This window comes from Drosophila elegans, unplaced genomic scaffold, assembly GCF_018152505.1.
Source record: "Drosophila elegans isolate 14027-0461.03 unplaced genomic scaffold, ASM1815250v1 contig_208, whole genome shotgun sequence".
In the NCBI taxonomy this organism is placed as follows: domain Eukaryota; kingdom Metazoa; phylum Arthropoda; class Insecta; order Diptera; family Drosophilidae; genus Drosophila; species Drosophila elegans.
Window position 1 is genome coordinate 4,335,949 of NW_024545578.1, and position 12,929 is coordinate 4,348,877.

The 12,929-nt window shown below is 41.8% G+C and overlaps 2 protein-coding genes across 6 annotated transcripts; one reads left to right on the forward strand and one right to left on the reverse strand.

The window, feature by feature from the left end:
* Nucleotides 1-297: 297 nt before the first annotated feature.
* Nucleotides 298-12,895, reverse strand: LOC108146225 (unconventional myosin IC). 4 transcript variants are annotated; one of them, XM_017272146.2, is made up of 7 exons: nt 12,626-12,895; nt 3,970-4,114; nt 3,792-3,907; nt 3,265-3,727; nt 742-3,005; nt 585-681; nt 298-507 (listed from the first exon to the last, which is right to left on the reverse strand). In XM_017272146.2, exons 2-7 carry the CDS (start codon nt 4,093-4,095, stop codon nt 493-495), a joined length of 3,081 nt encoding a protein of 1,026 aa, XP_017127635.1. In that variant the 5' UTR covers nt 4,096-4,114; nt 12,626-12,895; the 3' UTR covers nt 298-492. The 4 variants fall into 4 exon arrangements, with proteins under 4 accessions (XP_017127635.1, XP_017127636.1, XP_017127633.1 ...); XM_017272147.2 differs by lacking the exon at nt 12,626-12,895 and adding an exon at nt 9,826-9,958; XM_017272144.2 differs by lacking the exon at nt 12,626-12,895 and adding an exon at nt 5,993-6,183.
* LOC108146226 (protein tfg-1) lies at nt 7,876-8,860 on the forward strand. 2 transcript variants are annotated; one of them, XM_017272150.2, is made up of 3 exons: nt 7,876-8,012; nt 8,079-8,240; nt 8,331-8,860. In XM_017272150.2, exons 1-3 carry the CDS (start codon nt 7,982-7,984, stop codon nt 8,798-8,800), a joined length of 663 nt encoding a protein of 220 aa, XP_017127639.2. In that variant the 5' UTR covers nt 7,876-7,981; the 3' UTR covers nt 8,801-8,860. The 2 variants fall into 2 exon arrangements, with proteins under 2 accessions (XP_017127639.2, XP_017127638.2); XM_017272149.2 differs by having other exon boundaries at nt 7,882-8,012; nt 8,079-8,860.
* Nucleotides 12,896-12,929: the final 34 nt, after the last annotated feature.

The following is a 12,929-nucleotide window of genomic DNA, read 5'->3' on the forward strand; positions in this document are numbered from 1 at the left end:
AAAAATGCACGTGTGTGATAGCAGGCCAATTCAAAATGAGAAGAGCCCAACTCATATACAAACTGTCATATATTTATAAGTACTTCTTTATAAACAATATACATTGGTAACACTGCAAGCAGCTGTCAAATCGATATTTTTAATCGATTGCTTGTTTCACCAATCGAATAAGCGGACTTTTTGAAATTTTTACAAGATAAGACATTAATAGAGATACGGCTAAAGAGCCACGTTTACGCATTGCAAAAAAATGCACGTGTGTGATAGCAGGCCAATTCAAAATGAGAAGAGCCCAACTCATATACAAACTGTCATATATTTATAAGTACTTCTTTATAAACAATATACATTAGGTTGGAACATTAGTCATATAAAATTCAATTGCAGTAACAAAAATACATAGGTACAGTATAAATTACACGAATATAACAAAACAAACGTCGTTTGATTTAAAGCCACTTTTTTCTGTTGTTGAAAGTCATAGTAAATTCCTTATTGCGTTCCAATCTGCAATGAGAAATAATAATTAGGAATGAGGTCAGCGATAAGAGGCGTCATTTCTCTCTGGAATAAACGTCACTTACAATAACAAGATGGCCCTTATCACGAACCACACCCGGCTCGGCGCCCGTTTGGATGTCGATGACGCCGCCTTTGCCCTTGACCACGTTGTGCTCCAGCCTGAAAGCACCATATTCCATTATAATATATGTATTAAATTATAACATTTTGGGAACTCACGAATTTCTGTCCACAATGGAGATGATCTGAGCCGTTCCCACGGTGTCGATAATATACGTGCTGAACTCGATGATGCGCGGAATGATGAGGATGAGGTCACCCTTGTCCTTTTTCAGCTCCAGCGGTATCCGGATGACCATCAGGTCATCGTTGTGGTTGGTCAGCGTGAAGTCGATCTTCTCCAGAGGCAGGCGGTGCTTCTGCTTGTACGTCTTGCCGTCCAGGACATAGACAGCCTTGTTGCTCAGCAGGATGAAGCGATCGCGCGACTTGTAGCCATGCCTGTCGAACTTGGTGCAGAAGGACTGGTACTTCAGCTGCTCGCTGCCAAAGGTGCTGGCCACAAAGTCATTGACCCGCTGGATGTGCTCCTTGGGGATGCGATCCTCCTGGAACCAGGTGGACACACTAGCCGCGTAGTTGTTCTTCTTGCCCTTGAAGACCTTCTCGGCGAGCACCTTCAGCTCGAATTGCCTCTTCTGCTGGGGCGTCAGCTTGAGGCGATAGATCCGGGCCAAATGGAGGCGATGCAGGCGGTGCAGGATGACGGAGGCCTCCTCACAGTGTCCCGGGGCATGGGGCCAGCTCTTGTCCAGCACCTTGGTGGGCAACTCCTTGGCCAGCCGCAGCAGCCACATCCGCTTGGCATTGGCAATGAAGTCCTCGTTGAAGCCGTTGGGCGCATCGTTCCGTGTGATGAAGCCCTTGATGAAGGCCCTAATCTTGTCGGCCGCCTCCCTGCGCTGCTTGGCCGCCTGTTGGGCCAACCGCCGGCGGCAGTAGCTCTGCAGAACGATCACCTGGGCCTTGAGCTTCAGATACTTCCGCCGCTGCATCAATCCCTTCCAATGGGCCTGGATAATGGCCGCTATGTCATGCTTCTTGGCCTGGTAGGCATCTTCCGTATCGAACAGGGTCCTGGGCCAGCGGATGAAGAGTTTCGTCTCACCCACCCGGTACTTCTCCTCGTCCCAGCCCAAGTCCTTGACCAGTTGCTGCACACCAGCCTTTGAGCCACCGGCTCCCTTGTAATTCGGCCAGGTGGACTTACTTAGCGACTTGTAGCGCTCCAGGAAGAGGTCATAGGTGCGACGGTAGGCGAAACCAGCTCGCCTCACCCTCAAGTTCTCCATCAGTCCCAGATACTTCACCTGATGCAGCACCAGCTCGTCGTTGAACACCGAGGCGGTCTGGAGGTCATTTGGCTTGATGCATCGAATGTAGCTGGGCTCCTTGCACATCAGGATGTCCATGAGGTTGTTGAGCGAGGCACGGAACTGGGTGATGGCCGTATCCGGACGCTTCAGGCTACGCAGCTCCTGCTCGGGGAAACAACTCCTCACAATGCCATTGCCCGCCTTGCTGAGCGTCTCCTTCAGATCCCTGAACAGCAGATCGTTGTTCTTGTCCAGGAAGCCATTGACGCAATAGGTGACCTCGCCGGCATAGTGAACCAAACGGAACTCATCGCGCAACATGATCTTCTTGATGTGGGCAGGTGCCTTCTCGTGGCAGACATAGTGATGGTGCAGCGACAACTTCTGCGTGAGCTTCTCCAGGAAGGTCTTGTCCGTCGGCTCTCCCGGACGCAGGCACTCCTCGTCCAGTATGGATATGATGCCCTTGTGCTTCTCCTCGATCAGGTTGCAAATCACCTTGTTGTCGAAATACTCCACGGGTATCCATTCGATGCCCTCCCTTCGGTACTCATCCTGCTCCGATTTCAGGGTCAACTCGATGAACAGTTGCTGCAGCTTCTCGTTGCAGAAATTGATGCAGAACTGCTCGAAGCTGTTCTTCTGGAAGATCTCGAAGCCATAGATGTCCAGGATGCCCATGACATTGTTCCTGGCTCCCCGCGTCTCCTTGGCCTGCAGCGAGATATTCAGTCTTTGGACCAGCCATGAGAACAGACGATCGTAGACGGCCTTGGCCAGGGCATCCCGGGCATAGATGGCCAGCTCCTGGTTCAGCGGTGAGGTCACCACATCCCCGCGAGCATCGATGGTGCGGTGCGTCAAGGCGGCCTCCAATTCACTGGCATTCACACCCAGCAATCGGGCGGCGGTCACCACCAGATCACGACTGTTCACCTTGGCATTGCCCTCCACCTCGTTGAAGGCGATGTTGCCCAGGTGCAGGATACTCGCCACAATCCCGAAGATTTCGCGCTGCTCCTCCTTGCTGAAATCGATCACACTGAGCGCCTGCTGCACCTGCTTGAAGCTTTCCGCATCGTTGATGCTCGTCACACTGCCATTCAGCTGTGGATGTGATGAGAGGAAGGGTCAACAAATATGGTTATTAAGTTGTAACACTGTCACGAAGGAATTGAGTTCTATATATTGTAATACTACTACTTGACTATTTCAGATTCAAAAAAATATGTTTAATAATAAAAAAAAGAAAAACAAAATCTCTAATAAAGATTATTTGTGACATTTCTTCATAAAAGTTATGATAGTTACGTTCCCTGGATTAGAGTTTAGACGATAATGAATTGTTAAACGTAGACCCACTTACCCCGTCGGACAGGTAACTATATTTGTCCAGAGCCCGCTCCAGACGCAGTTCCTGCAGCAGAGTCTGATCGGCTCCGGCCAGCAGTTGGTAAAAGATGTGGAAGTTGCGCTCGCCACCCATTTGGGCCACCACACGCGACTTCTCCAGCAGGTAGTTGAGGATATTGCCTCCGATAGGGGCACCCTTGAAGTCGAACTGGATGTCCATGTACTTGCCGAAGCGGGAGGAGTTGTCGTTGCGGTTCGTCTTGGCATTGCCAAAGGCCTCCAGCACCGGGTTACTCTTCAGCAGCTTGTCCTTGACACCCTCGACGGTGGTTTGGTTGCCGGAGCAGGCGGCAATGAACTGCAGCACCTTCTTGGAGGCCTCCGTTTTGCCGGAACCACTCTCGCCGGAGATCAGGACGCACTGGCCACGGTTCTCCTCGATCAGCGAACGGAAGGCATTGTCCGTCACCGCGAAGCTGGAGCGGATTAGGTATAAATCAATAGTTCTAAGGTACTAAATACTACCAATTTGGTACTCACACATGTGGAGGCATCTCGTAAAAGTGTTTATTCCTGTAGGCCTTGACATGAGCATCGGAATAAATGGGCAGCTGCTTGTAGGGATTCACAGAGATCAGCACCTGGCCAATGTAGGTCTATAAAAAGAAATGGATTTAAATAGTTGATTTTAAGTATGGAATATATGTGATATACTCACATAAATTAGGTTCTCCTGGAATCGCTTCTTCAAGTTCTCGATGAAGGCTTCTTCGCTCTGGTAGTTCTCGAGGAGCACAAAGTCCTGGACACCAGCACGATCTCGTTCGTGCAAACCCGTCTCCATGTTGGGTAATGTAGTATAACTAAAATAATAAAATAGATTGGAAAGATCAATAGATGTTCAAAAAGTTTTGCAACACAAATTTATTGATTAGCATCAAGGTTCCTCATAAATATGTAAAGCAAAGTTTAACCAACAGATCCCCTATAAATGATATGGAATTTCCAGAAAAGTTAAATGTGATTTTTCCACCTTCTCAAGAAAAACCTCTTGTTAAAGCCTTATCTTTCACGAACCTAATCTGAAAAGGTTGCCATGTTTGACCGCCTTGATTAGAACAAACCTCTTGAGAAGCACCATAGTAAAGCCCCACAGAAAGCCGAAAACCCATAGATAAGATTTACGTAAAGTTTATATAGTACACGAACAATAATTTATGAGAACCCTGCGGAAATGAAGACTTCAGCAGTGAATGACAATGACCCATGAATGAACTTTATTATAGTCCATTCCGAGTACCATGACTTCATCAGACATATCCAATAATGCTTTATCTCAGAGTCAATGCAATCCAGTCTTTGATATTTATAGAAGTATAGAACTAATGGTGAGGGCAGGTGCAATTCACCTTATCAATGCCATATTTCATGGGGAACGAGGTATAGAGTTGGCTTTATTGGATGACTGCTCGAGTTCTGCTGATACGCGACTGGTAAATCCATAAAAAGAAGATTATGCAATAGACTTTGCGGTCAGAAATACCCGAAATGGAATGTCCGAACTTTAAAATCTTCTTTTCTATGATATTTCCGTAGTAAAAGCACCATGATAGCGATTTACGAAGAGCACTTTGATTATAAATCAATCAGGTCACTAAATCACATTTAACTATTTCAAAACATAAGTTCTGTTTACATCGATCTCTACCTGGTCATGGTTATTCGATTATCCTTATTCCGTTTCGATCAAGATTATTTACACAAGAACTGGGGACTGGAATCTCTGGAGGAGATGTCAGATTTCGCTCATATTCGTTGGCAAACTAAACCGATCCGTTGGAAGTTGAGGCGTTTTAACCATCAATACTTCTCCACTCTACATATCAATTGGCCTCGTCGTTGTCGATGTCGCTGTTTCTGTTGTTTCTATATTTCTGTTGTTGTTTTTTTAGTCGGCACATTTATCAACGATAATAATACCTATGGCTATGAGGAGGAGAGCAATGGGCCGCCGCCAATCAGTCAGCACCCCGATTAGATAGTGCCTTTTGCGAATAAACTCGGGACCCGATTTAGAAAACCATGACAAAAACGCAGCAAAGCAAAGAATTCCGGGGCTTCAGTATCTGAGATCACGATTGGTATGGTATATGGCTCGTATGCGTCAGTCCTGAAGTTATATGTTCTCATCTCCGACTTGAAAGGTTCGAGATATTTGCCATGAATCACAGTCGTGAATCAAGTATATTTTTAATTACAATTTAGATAAATTCAATTGTGCACCATATAATGAAAAATATGTAGCTACTTCAATCTGGAAGTCTTTAATGCAATTTAGATATTAAATTATATACTCTTTATGCATGTAAAAGATTTTTTTTGTACAAGCCTTTTTCTTGTAGATAAGAATTGGAAAAAAAATTTATCAGAATCAAAATAACACATTTTTTAGAAGTAAGTCATTTTTTTTGGAATATGAATCATAATTTGCATACATATTTAAAGGTTGTTGATTTTAAATATGAAAACAGGATTTACTGACATATGGGTAAATTATTTATTAATTCCGCTTTAAGAGATAAAATGAAAAAAATATTTTCGTTAAGATCAATTTAATGATTAATTTATATATAATAGTGTGAAGAGAACAGAATAACCATTCACACATTTATTATGAATTAATCATAAAACTGATCTTGATGGTTAGGTAGTTATGATCAATATAATTAAATATTGCTTACTCTCCATAAATCATATTTGAACGTCTCGGAGTATTGTCTTCCATTAGACCATAGACTAAAGATTTTATTTCCATAGTCATTGGCTTATAAAATACTTCTTTTGTAAACACAGGTCAAAACTAAGTTCATCACTTTCACTTTAACTATGAGAAACACGATTGCTGAAAGTTCTCCACCCAGTGCAGTAATTAGAACTTAATGCTTTGGAGAATTCTAGATGACTGGCTTGCTTTTGAAATAAGGCTGAGCTTGAGTTAAAATTTTGAGCCTCGACTCAGAGACCTACTCCAGTGCACATTAGCACTGTGTTATAATGTGCTATCAGTGCGCTAAATAAGTCATTGCCGGCAGGCAAACATTGTAAGTACACAAACACACTCGTTTTCAATTGATGTCGCTATTGTTTCCATCTGCTCTTGCTCAGTTCGAAATTGGGTTCGATGGGAGGGAGTTGGGGTAAAAATCGAATGCCTGACTAATTACGAAATGTTTGCCGACGAGAAGACTTCCCAGGAATTCTCGAAGAGGCCAGCAGACACGTCTTGGAGTCTTGGAGGTTGAGCTTACTGCAAGTCGATGTTTGTCACATAATTGTTTAATTGCACGTAGGACAGATTGATGTGGATAGTCGAGAGCCATATATAAGTGTATGACATAATGGGGGCCCTACCTTTTGCAGTCTTTTTACCTTTTTTACCTATTTCTTTTTAGCACCTCAAACAAATCGGCAGACGCCCAAGATTATGCTACGTCTATTTAAGGTATCAGCAAGTGAGAACGAATTTGATAAGGCTCTCAACCCGCAGATACCTGTTATATAGAACCTATAGATAGTTATATATGGATAGATTTTTTGATAAAGGAGGGGAATCCTAATAACAAATTTGATTGTGTGTTGGAACAAACGTATTATTAGATAGATTAGATAAACTAATTAGTGCTTATTGATAAACAATGTATTTATCTGAGTAATGGGTTGCTTCATAAACAAAAATATGTGTGGGTTGACTTTCGTTTTCCAGTTAATTAATATTGTTAATAACATAAATTATTTCATCATCATGTAGACTTAGATCCTTAAATAATGCTCATTTACATTGATTGCAATATATTGATGGGTATCAAAAGTCATTGACTTTCTTGAAGTTTTTTCTCCTTTCCCTGAGGGAGTCGTTTTTGTCGGCCTTTTGTTCTACACATTCTTTTATCCCCATTCAGCTCCGTAATTGAGTGCAGAACTGGTTTCTCCGATCCACAAATGCTCCACCAAGTGATGTAACAGAGAAGTCCGGCTCTTACAGTGCTATCAAGAAACTCGTAAACATGTCTACGACACACGACCCATAACGGAACCCAAAAACATGGGTTCCAACCAAACGAAAAAGTTCTTAAACTTTTAATATCACTCAGAAAAAAACAAATAATATTATCTGAATTCTTTAAAAAACAAACAGAAGACAAAATTTGCTAAGAAAGATTAGTTGTAAAAATGTTATTAAAAAAAGAGAAGGAACTAAATGATTGTACAGGCAACGATAAAATATTTCAAAAAGCAAATATTTAAGAAATTCTTCATTGTATTGTTTACAAATTAACAGTTTTTGTTCAGTGGAGTAAGCTTTCTTGACATGCATGCAAATGACGTCATATATCAAGTGGCGATATATTGAACTCTTCGAATATGCAGGGCTGGCAGATCGATTAAAGAACTGAAAAATCGAGAATGGAGAAGGGCAAGAAGTGGGAAGATCCCACAAAGAGCCCATGATTAAATGCAAATTAATGATCGCGGTTATTAGAACGGTGCTTGATCGATTCGAGATTGAGTTCGAGATGAAAGAAGTTGAAAGAAAGCCAGTCAAAATTTGGGGCACTGCATGGGTTCATTATAATGAGAAAACCGGGAAAAAAGATGCCGGAATAGATGCATCCACATGCTCTATAAAAAGGGCATGCAGTTGCAGTGGTCAGGTTATTCCGTTGGCGATCATGGATCGAAGAGTGACTGCGATTTGTTTGGGTGAGCATAAATTTCGGTTTACTCATATATATATATATGTATATAACCGTTTATATATCCCTTCAGTTGTCCTGCGGCTGGTGGGCAGTGGCCTGTGTTTCCAGGACAAGGCACCGTTGCAATCGAGTCTGATCACTGGACAGGCCAGGAATGATAAGCAGCAACAGGCGCTGGATGATCCGCTGGGCGGTGGACGCGGAATCGACGAGCACATGCTGAAGACCATTGGTAAGGGCGGCATCAAGCTGGTGATGGCCTCCGGCGCCTCGACGACCACCCCGAAACCGTCAGTACAACATCATTACTATTATCCACCAGAGGATCAGCAGCATCCGCGCCAGTATGGCCCCTATGCTCCTCCGCCGCCCTGGTCGCCGGGCTCGCCCGTTTACCCACCGCCCCCGCAGCGTCCCTGGGGGCCACCGCCTCCTCCAGGACCTCCGCCAGGACCGTTACCCCAGCCCCCGCCGCCCTTCTACAATCCCTACTACAATGGCTTCAACTACTATGGCGGCTACGGCGGGTATGGCGGTTATGGCGCCTATGGATATGGGGGCTATGGCTATCCCGGCTTTGGCGGTTACCCTGGCTATCCCTACTATCCCTTCTATCGCTCCTCGGCGGGCGGGGACGTTGATAGCCAACTGCCCGGTCCCGACGGACTGACGCCCTCGCCAAATCCGGGTGTGTTTCAGGGCAGGACCATGCTCTCACAGAACTTTCTCGAGGGCAGGAACAACGCCAACATTGTGCCATTATATCACCTGCTCCAAATGGCCAGGGCTTAAATTACTGTGAACGAATGCTTAAAAAACTGAATAAATTATATACTTTCTATAACGCTTAAAGACTTTTTTTGTACTACATTAATTTAAATTATGAATTTATATTATGAGCTTTAGTTGTTTTTATACTAAAATAAATTTTAAAACTACAATATATTTTGAACCCTTAAAACTTCAAAATATTAGAGCTAATAATTTATTTACTTCGTGAAACCTTGTTTTTATACAAATTACATTATGAACTTATATAATGAGCTTTTAAACTTTAAAATATTTGTGGTAAAACATTAGCCAAAAAGCCCCAAAATAACAAACCTCAATTTTAAGATCTTAAAGATAAGATTATAAAATTCTAGTTCTATGAGTTTCGCGTTAAAGTCTATCTACATACACTTATATTGTATGCTTTTTGAAGACTTATTTTTAAAACTATATCTTTCCACCGAAACGGAAAGAAAGCAAAAAGGTTTTTGTTTTGTATTTAACCTCAGACCAATGATAATTTAAGTCATGAGAATATGAACGGATCATTAGATCTGAAGAGACCTTAACAAAGGCCGCTGACCGAAAGAGGCGATGATCGAATTCGTTCAGACGATCGTCATCGCCATTTCTCGCACTCGCAAAGACTGGAAATTAAAATTCAAACGAGGCGATCACAATGCAAAACACACAAAATCTGGACTCGCGACTGCTGAGTCACCAGCTTTTGGGGACGAGGCTCCGAGGCCCGGTTCGAGGAGATCTTGCCGGTATTTGTGACGCATGCCAAGTCTCTGGGTCTCGGATAACCCATAAGTATTAAACAATCACCGAAGGCATTCGCCCGCTGTTTTCTTAGCTCATTGCAAGCCATAAAAAGCGTCAACAGCGGCTGATCTTGAACGCGATTTACTGCCAATTGTGAAAAAGAAAAAATCTGCTGAAAGCAGTTCCCCTGCCTCTATACCAAAAAAAAAAAAGGTTTCGTTTTTTACCTTTTTTTTTATTTTTGGTCTTTCGAAAACAGACTTTTTGCTCGTACTCACGTTGGATAAGAGTTTGTGGCTTAGGGCTTCCACGAAAAGCCCTTACTTGACACTTTTCCAAAATGAACAAATACAAATCCGAGGTGCGATGTAATTGTGATCCCAACACGAGCTCACACTCACTCCTCCGTCCAAAGAAATGAAATGAAATGAATTGAAACTGCTAACTGTGGTTTCTTGGGGCTCGCCAATCGAAGTTGTATGACAAGTGGGGATTTTTGCTTCATGTGTATTCTGTGGTCGCTAGGGTACATTTAATTGTGTGGGGTATATGGCCATACTGCGGTTTATCACTTTATGAGGGTGGATCAGTTGAATCTGAGGGGGAACAGAAAAACAAGGGGTAACAACACTATGCAATGGAAATACTCGTTTATAGATTGTGTATCTGATGTTAAGATCAAGTACATTTTTTAAAAATGTAATTTATGTATATTCTTCACATCACTTTATTATCTTTTTTTAATTCCTAAGTTTTATTTTAAAAGTTTTGGAAAAAATAATGAATGTCATTATCGGCCATTCATAAAATAGGGCATACCAATTGTCAGCAAGACATCTTTTCAGACTTGTGCTAATCTTTCTTGGAAAACGATGTGCTTCGATGGTTATATTTATGACAATTGCTTGTGTTCTTGGCATTTCCCCTTAACTTTGGTATCTTATCAAATCAGCGTTTTAATAAAAGCCATAATGCAACTGGCCAGGGAGTTACCAGGGAAAATGCACCCTGAATGTCCACGATCAATAGTCATATCAGTAAAATTGGTTGAACCCAGCGAAAAGATAACGCGACCGATTCCGATAAGAGAAAGTTCAAGTTTGTCATCAATTTAACGATTTTAACATTTTTCGGGTGGGTGTGGACTGTTGGATCGTTATGTTCCCAAGATTATGCGTTATGTTATATGCGGTAAAGTCAAATCATTCACATGACAAGGCTGGGGCGATAATAAATATCGCAATTACCCGAACCAAAAGGCGTGCAATTTTATTTCCTTCTTCGGTTCTTCGTTTGTTCTTTTGTGTTTGTTTAGCTTGTTAGTTGGCAAAAACTTTGCATTACATCATTACCAAAAAAATAATCTTTTGTGGAGTAGCTTTTTTCTCCCTTGGTTTTCCAACTCGTTTAATTTGGGTGCCAAGTGTGTGGCAATGACATTGAGGGCAATGCTTTATAGTATGCACTCAAAAAAAGAGGTCTTTAAATAAAAAATACACAAAAATACATTAATTAAATAAATTTTTAATTGATCAATTTTAAAAAAGCTTTCAGGATCCTAACTAATTTAAAATATTACTTTTGAACCACACAATTTTAAATATTATAATCAAGCATAGATTGGTTGTAAAGGGAAAGGGATCTAAAAAAAGTTTGATCTATTTTTCAAAGATTTTGATTTATTAACTATGACGTTTGACCGTGATATAATCAGTTGAATTGAAATTATATTTCTAAATCAATTGGTTTAAATGTTATCACAACTGCTTATACTTTATGTAATTAATATTTTCAGAAACAACAATTGGGACTGCTGGTATTTAACTAAATTTTTTCTGAGTGCGGAGTTGGATATTGTTATTTGTTTGTATTTAAACAGCTGCCAGATTTGGCGAATCATTTGGTTTCGTTTCTCAATCCATTGCAGTTGGTTATTTTAAGCGGCTTATATCCACTGTTTTGAAAACTGGGTCAAATTAATGGAGGGCCGTACAAGTGTGGAAATAAAATTGAAATTTGATACAATTTCAATTGGTCAACGAGTGGGAGAACAAGAGGGAGAGAGGAGAGGTGATATATCCCATATCCGAACTGATTACTCATAGCTCTCACACACTCACATGCGCCTTGTGTTGACCCTCTTTGTATGTGTCTATTTGTTCCTGCTATAAAACCTGGGCAAACAAACCTATCCCAGTGGAGTGAGGGAGACAGACGGGTGGACTCCAACCACTACATTCACCACCCATATCCACATATATGTGGCCTCCAAGGAAGAAGCCCCAGGAAGCGAATGAAAGAGGGAGAGAGGAAGCGAAATTGAGGTGCCTAAACGCTCGCTTTATTAGAGGAGCATCACCATAAACCAGATCCCCTCTTTGATTTGCGGTTGCTTATACACTGAGAGAAATCCAGTTACACCTAAAATTATTGATTCTTTAATTGTATTTAATCAAACTAAATCTTGAAACCTAATGGATTTTTTTGAGAAATTTAAGAATTTAAAATTAACTTGAATTGATATTTAATACGTTTTAACGTTTTCAAACTTAACATATTTAAGTTGTTAAAGGGCTTAATTATTATTCAAATTATGTGGCAAATAACAAGATTAAAGAATACAGGGGATACATTTTTTCCAGTGTACTCCTGCTTTTGTGGCTCTTTTTGTGCTTTTATTGCTTTTGTTGCGTTTGGTGTCCAAGTTCAAATCGTGCAAAGGAAAGAAAGCAGCGGAAGACGCTGCAGATCACGACCACGGGCAAACCGGCAGAACCGCTTTTTTCGTATTCATTTCTTCAGTTTTTTATAACTCATGTGCGCGGCATCGAATCGCTGCTTTTTGGTGTCTTCTCCGGTGCCCCGGACATTAGTTGGCTGTCAGGATATGCAAAAATTGCGATCGTAATTGATTTTATAGGCCAGCGTGCTTTCGATTCGGATAAAGAAGTTTGTGCCGTCACACGTTTGACAAACGACAGCATTTTTGTAATCGCACTGGGGGCTAAGTACCCATAATTTCACAAACTTGTCGCCTGAAAGTCGTTACTTTTTTTTTAATGTTGTTGGGTGCTCTACCTGTTTGAATTTCTTTTTTTCGATGCGGGTACCGTTAGCTTGACCCGGTAAAGGTGACGGCAACAAAAACGTTAACCGCGAACACTTGTTGTTGCGTTGTGGATAATTATAAAAATCGAGGCTAAGGCGGCATATAGTATTCGAAATCGGTTGGTTTATGTCAAGCACCGCACGCCCAACGCATGCAAATGAGCGCCCAAAAAAGTTCTCGGCAGCGAAATAACAAAATTAACGAACGATTTCCGCACGCGAGCGCGCACCTTGCCAATGTTGAAGTTCAACTGACTTCGCTGGTTTCGATTTG